General features: G+C 45.0%; 1 protein-coding gene across 1 annotated transcript; it reads left to right on the top strand.

The window, feature by feature from the left end:
* Positions 1–379: 379 nt before the first annotated feature.
* On the top strand, positions 380–6030 carry LOC115173154 (uncharacterized). Its single transcript, XM_029731085.1, has 9 exons — positions 380–397; positions 601–705; positions 860–926; positions 1138–1291; positions 1576–1612; positions 1720–2030; positions 2446–5449; positions 5635–5716; positions 5882–6030. Exons 1-9 carry the CDS (start codon positions 380–382, stop codon positions 6028–6030), a joined length of 3927 nt encoding a protein of 1308 aa, XP_029586945.1.
* The last annotated feature ends 968 nt before the right edge of the window (positions 6031–6998 follow it).

Here is a 6998-nt window from a genome sequence, read left to right as displayed (position 1 = left end):
AGCTAATGGATTGCAGCGAGTTACGTTTTTGTGCATGGTGATGAATGAGGATGCTTGATAAACCATAAATTAAACGCAAAAACGTGCACTTACAAATATTTTCGTTTGGCAGAACTTTGACAAGCTATGATCTGTTTTCTAATGACATTGACAATTCATATAGACATTAGACTTAGGCCTAATTGTGACATCATGTGTGTATGACATATTTGAGGAATGCCCTTGCTTCAGCCAATCGGAATCGAGTATTCAACAATGCTTTGGCATAATTCAATGACGTTCATATTCACTTCAGTTGTCTGCCGATGGTTCACTGACGTTTTTTCAAAGGAGATATTAGTATTACCTATAAATAGCCTACAACAATAAGCTACACATCATGTCAGACAACAGCAAGGTATGGTTCATTTAGCCTATTTTGAGTTTAGAGGAGAAATTACTAACAGTATAGTAGGTCACTACCACGGCAATAGGTCTCACTGGTTTGATCCATGGACTGAAATCTGACCACTATTGCCATTTTGTTTAAAATAGGAGCGAATAAGTTGTTTTATGAAGTCACAACCTAAGACTGCTATTGACCTCTCATTTATCCACCAGAGCGTGAAATGGGAGGATTCCCCAGATGATCAAAATAAAGTTGTGGAGAATATGAAGGATGAAACAGAGACACATGAGAACAACAAGAACAGGACTGGAGGCAAGGTAAGAAATATGCTGTCCTTTACACATCCTCTGCCTACTTAGGCACATATCTAGGATTAGTTTACTATCACTAAATCCTAACCTTAAAGCATTAGGAGGAGACGCTACACTGACCTTAGATCTGCTATGAGACCTATAATCTGTTGTCATGTAGGCTAAACGTAAGTCCAGTGGCAGTGCCAAGAAGACTTCCGTGGAGGAGGACAGCAGCATTGGTGCAGGTCCGAGATTACTTCATGTTGGGTGCAGGTTGTGTTCAAATTCATCAGCACTGATCTGAGATGAGAGGGATCTATATAGGTGAAAGCAATATAGTGGAGGCCCGCAGAGAGATGTGCTTTTACCTGTCCAGTGCAATCAAATCACTAAAGGTGAAGGAAATTAGATATAAAGTTCAGATTCAACTTTAGATTTCTCTTTGCGGATTCCCAGAGTCTTCTCAGACACCCGGGTGTGGTTTCCGGGAAAGGGGATCTATCATTGAGCAGCTGGAGAAGGAGGCTCAGAGGACTCTAATGCCTTCTCTCAAGATTGGGACATGCTGTGCCCCAATCCTCCTCTCCTTCCTGAGGAGTCTAACTGATGAGCAAGTCCCATGTCTTTCTCCAACCTCACATACAACAACTCTGAATTTATAGTCATAGTGCACCTTCTAACCACAAATGCGATTTCAAACACTACACCTAACCCTAACATCACCGTAACCACACCCCTAACTCTTCCTGTAAATCAAGAACAAAATGGCTCATGTACTTGCTAATAGCTTAATTAAATACACTTTTATTTTCCCTAACATGGCTATCTAGTGACTCCACTAACTCAACACCAGTGTGCAGCTAAAATATGTTTCCTTTCTTTTCTTTTCTCTAGCCAATGGAGAGTGATTCAGCATGGCATGAAAAATAACGTAAGTCTCTCCACATAAGGTTCTGATCAAAAGTAGTGCGCTATATAGGGAATGGTGTCATGGAATTGCTTGATTGACAAAAACATTACTCTGTTTGTTGGCCATAGCTCACATTCGAGCAGCTCTCCATGCTGTGTCTGAAGATTGTTAAGGTCGTGACCCAGACAGCCCTCCGCATTCTCCTACCAGCGCTAGCTCGTATCATGGGTGTGGACCTGAGGAGTGGGGCAGCCTCCCCAGAATCCCAGTGCTCTCTGACAGGGTCTGAGGATTCCTTAGGCAGTCTGGATGAGCGAGAGAAAAGGCTGCTGATCAGTGAGATGAACTACTGGACTAAGGAGAGGAGGAGGAATGGCAGTGCAGGGTGCCGCCAAAAATCCACTCGCAGAACCTCATCACCATGCTGGTCGCCTAAGAGGTATGTTCACAGCAATATTTCAACTTAATAATTGCAAGACCTGACCCATACTTATCATAAATTATTAACTTGGAATTCATACCTTGTAGTTTGAAGTTCTGGTCAGAAATGTTGCCCCTGAGGGGGTGGGTCCAGGTGAAAGTAATTTTTAACTGGGTTAGCCATAAAGTAATCTATGAATAAATAGATCAGGTACATGCCTTTCAGAATTAATCATATTCTGATGTCGTACAAACATCAAAATCTGGCAAAAACTCGTGTCAGTTGGCTTTAGGCTTCTAGAACTACGGTGGTATGAGAAGTAAACCATCATTGCTCTCATTTGATTTTCAAGCTCACTAATGACCCAGATTAGATACCAGCTGGCTGGTCACATTTGCATGGCATAAGTGGTGATTGTGTGTTTATCTTCAAGTTCCCAGACCTCATTGCAGAGTTTGCCAGCAACTAGAGAGGCTCCCCTCATGGAGGAGCCTCTGAAAGCTCTCTTTGGGGTAACGGAAGAGAGCCTCCTGATATCGCTGGTTGAGGGTCACTCCAACCCCACTTCCTCCAGCTCTTCCGAGTTGAGCTATGCTATCGCGGGAGAGGTAGTACACCAGCTTAACTCTGGCCTCTCAGTGGCCATTCAGGCCAGCTCGGGGAGTTGCCCCCCTATGGACAGTCAGGACATAGCAGCAGGCAAGGAGGTCATTCGGGTAGCCTCGGTGCAGATCCTGGCCGAGCTACAGAGCCAAACATCTGAGCCAGAGTGGGTAGGGTTTATCGAGCCCCTCATGGACCCTGTGACCGATGATGTGCTGAATGCCATTGTCGGCACAATGGACAAAATGGCACAGGACTACAACATCCTATTGGATCTGGCCAAGAAGATGACAATCTTGGGGTCTACATTTCTGACCAATCTTCAATGTGGCCTTGATGTTGAGTGTCCATCTGGGAAAGAAGGGACCACTCACTTTCTCAAAGAGACTGGATCCTCTAGCAGTGTGGTGTCCAGAAAGCTTCAGACCCTCTCTAGCCCCGACTTTCAGTCTAAAGCCCTCAAGGCGGTGAGCACCATCCTTACAAGGAAAGTCAGCAGCTCTTCTGGCGTGGCTCCTTCCTCTAGGCCTTCTAGTGCTGCTCCTAGCCTTACTGAAGCTCCCCTGAATACCAGCTGCACAGCCCTGACATCTGTAAGCTCCACTGCCACAGTGATTGTTAAGGCATTTGTGGGAGGCATGGAGACGATAGCATCATTTGAAGGCAAATGTGAAGCAGTTGATTGGCCAGTTCCTGTAAATGACCACAAAACAGGGTTTTCACAGAAGATAACCTTCTCTCCAGCCCGCACACTCTATGGCCTTATACGAGCAAAGCTGAGGGACCTTTTAACTCTATCCGCTCGAGAAGAAGGTGTGGCTAAGGATGCTTCTCTTCAGGAGTCTTCAGACACCCTGGAAAAGGCAACTGTTTCAACTGTTGAGGTCCAGTTACCCAGCACCAAACTTAGTAGAGTTCCCAGTGAGAGCCAACCAATACCAGCTCTCTGTCTCTCCAATCTGGATAACAGCACTCAAGAAGTTCTTAGCAGTGTTTTTTCCATCTACAAGTCAGAGTTATCAAAAGTGGAGAGTAAATGCTTGGCCGTTGTCAGTTCATCTGATGAGTCCCTAGATGCTTGTTGGCTTGTTGATGGTGTCCTATCAAAGCTTGATGACTATACTATTTCCCAGTCACCCTCACCCAATGAAGACTTGAGTGTGAGTACTCAATGTTCTCAACTGAGCTCAGAAGAGAGTGTCAGAATCACACAGTCCTCTACTAGTCTGATTCAGAGCATTAAGAAGCTCTCTAGCAATGACTTTCAGACTCAGGCAGAAGAGGCAGTGAGTAAAGTGCTGATGAGATCCAGTCATTCCTTTATCACACAGATCAGCCATACTGGTCTTCAGAAAAGTCTGCAGGCTGGCTTATCATCTAGCTCGCCATCAGAGATTGCCTCCATGTCCTCTCAGAATACAGCCCCTGGATTAGTGGAAACCTTTGTCAAAGGAATGGCGACTATTTTCCAGAAAAATGAGTCCACTGACACTGTGCTCCTGGAAAGAAGTGGGAGAGTTTTGCAGTGCTCCCACGGGGGCTCCCAACTGGATGATACTGAATTGAGTGTTCAAATATCAGAAGAGAAGCTTTGGTCAACAGCTAAGACCATCTGCGTCAATATGAAGAACATACTTAAGGATTTCTTCACAGGGCTGAAGCCATCCGGATCCGAAAGGACAGAAAATGCTTCTTCCAAAGAGACCCTTGGGGAAATCCTGGTTGCTATCCAGAGTGAAATCTCAAACTTAGGGCGAATTAAGGATTCCAGGGAGCTCCTTCAGATCAACGATATGGTAGGAACTATGCTGAAGGAGGTTGAGAAAAGTGAGGATGACAGTGAACAAGTCTGCCAAGACATCCCTAGAACCTGTTCATCTTTGTCCACTTCTTTAAAGGGTCGTAGTTCCTTGTCTAGCTCTTCAAAGGGTCCTAGGTCAGAGTGTGAGTTAGAGATCAACCTCCCTGGCACTCCCATCCCTGACGAAGTGCCTTTTGATCTGACCTGCCCCATCGTCAGGAGCTCCTGCATCGACACCAGGGACTCTAAAATGCCAGAGATTTCTACAAGTGACCTAAGGACAAAGATGATGGCACACACAGATGAACCCCTGCATCGTAACAGTCCAATGACTGACAGCAGCCGACCACCGAGTGCTAAAGCCTCTTTTCGATCCTCCACTACTCCATCTTTCACCAGCAAGGGAACCTCTTTGGTACCAAAGGGAAATGGGATTGACATTGAAGAGAAGGAGGTGAGCATCCCCAGCAGCTCTGGCCATCTGAGGGAGCTCTTAATCAGCCCAGACATCAGCAGTGCCACTGCATTCCCACTGCAGTACTTGATGGACTCCAGCAAAGATGATGTCATCTGTTTGGTCACCGTACTGGTGATAAGGTTGCTATCGAAGATCAGACCCTCAGCCCTAGATGGACCCTTCCAACAGGCACCAGACATGACAGAAACATCTCAGCAACTCATCAGACAAGTCCTGTCTGAGTTCTGTGCTGCATCCAGATTCTCCAGGACACAGGAATATTCCCAGAACCTGCACATCCACAGGGTGTTCAGAGGTGTACATAAAAACTTGATGGAGGAGTTTGGCTCTTATAACACCCTGCAAGCAGCTATTTTCTCCCAGGACCCTGCATTTGACAGAGTCCTGGTAAAGTCCTTGACCCAGCAGCTGGTACAGGGACGCAAGGAGGCGTCAAGACCAGCTTCTGCTGCAACAAACCCAGCAGACCAGGCTGAGACAGAGAGGGGGGCTGAGCAGAAAGCAAGAAGGAGCTTCCTTTGCTTTTCAATGACCAAACTCAGGATCAACTTCAAGGTATAGCAGGGAGTTAGCATTTGTTTTTTGTTCCAGTTAGGTGCTGATGTTATTGATGTGGCTATGATAAGACAAATATGAGATAAATATGTTTTTATTCATCACTAAATTGTTGCCTTGGATTCAGAAGTGTTCCATTTCTTTATATATTTTCTGTACCATTTTCTTTACCTTTCTCCTGTTAGCGTTCCAAGAGAGGAAACAAAAAGGACTGCCATTCAGTCCAGGAACAGACTGAGATTACCTCTACTGATGGACATTGCATAGGTAAGGATGTTTTAGAGCTCTGCTATAGCTTGTAGTTTTGTTTAGGTGTGTGTTAGAAACATAGAGTATGCCTACCAAACTCATTGCACTGTTATTTATCAAAGTTATTATACTGTATTTCTCTCTCTCTCCCTCTCTCCCCATCCATTTATCTTGTGTTTCTAGCTCCACACATTGAGGCTCATGGTGCTGAATCTCCAGTTGGAGAGGTTTCTCCCTCCATATCTCAGCCTATCAAAAAACAATCCTTGATTGTCAGGGTCTTTTCAGCAATGATGAAGCCATTCAGGCGCTTCACCAAGAAGAACCTGTAACCTGTTACGCTGCATGAAGAACTACTTTTGTAACAGCAAGACTTTTGACAAGAGGAATTTCTGCATGTCTACCCTTTCAAAGTCTATTTGATCAAATAAATGCAAATTATTTTACAAGAGTTTCAAGTGTTTTGGATGATTGGTAGCACCGAAGCAGCTTTTCTCAGAGAAATGCACTAGTTCCCCCTTGGTTACACATTTATTGTGCAGTTTTTGAGTTGGCAGGACTTGGGGTGGCAGATAGCCTTGTGGTTAGAGCGTTGGGTCAGCAACCGCGAGGTTGCTAGATCAAATCCCTGAGCTGACAAGGTAAAAATCTGTTGTTCTGCCCCTGAACAAGGCAGTTAACCCACTGTTCCTAGGCTGCCACTGTAAATAAGAATTTGTTCTTAACAACTTGTCTTGTAAAATAAATAAAATAACCAGAGCTTGTCTCTAATACAATAGTTGCTGCATAGACCGTCAGATAACCAGATGTTCTCTATTAATTTAGTTAGATTGATAAGAGCTTATTAGCAGCAAGGGGAAAACACATAGAGGAGAATTAGCTATCTGCAGCTAGATCAACCCTCTGAGATGTTTTCTGTATGTTGAATATATAAGCTCCAGCAGTTGAGAGTGTATGTCAGAGCAAAAACCAAGCCATGAAGTCGAAGGAATTGTCCGTAGTGCTCAGAGACATGATTGTGTCAAGGCACAGATCTGGTGAAGGGTACCAAAACATTTCTGCAATATTGAAGGTCCCCAAGAACACAGTGGCCTCCATCATTCTTAAACGGAAGAAGTTTGGAACCACCAAGACTCTTCCTAGAGCTGGCCGCCAGGCCAAACTGAGCAATTGGGGGAGAAGGGCTTTGGTCTGAGAGGTGACCAAGAACCTGATGGTCACTCTGAGCTCCGGACTTCCTCTGTGGAGGTGTGAGAACCTTCCAGAAGGACAACCATCTCTACAGCACTCCACCAATCAG

Source organism: Salmo trutta, chromosome 34, assembly GCF_901001165.1.
Source record: "Salmo trutta chromosome 34, fSalTru1.1, whole genome shotgun sequence".
NCBI lineage: Eukaryota > Metazoa > Chordata > Actinopteri > Salmoniformes > Salmonidae > Salmo > Salmo trutta.
The sequence above is the reverse complement of the archived record's forward strand: the minus strand, read 5'-3'. Positions and strand labels throughout refer to the sequence as shown.

Bases quoted from the DNA above. Each gene is read 5' to 3' on its own strand.
- LOC115173154 (XM_029731085.1), top strand. The intron at 5,450-5,634 runs GTATAGCAGGGA...TTCTCCTGTTAG, and splicing joins AACTCAGGATCAACTTCAAG to CGTTCCAAGAGAGGAAACAA. The intron at 5,717-5,881 runs GTAAGGATGTTT...TTGTGTTTCTAG, and splicing joins TACTGATGGACATTGCATAG to CTCCACACATTGAGGCTCAT.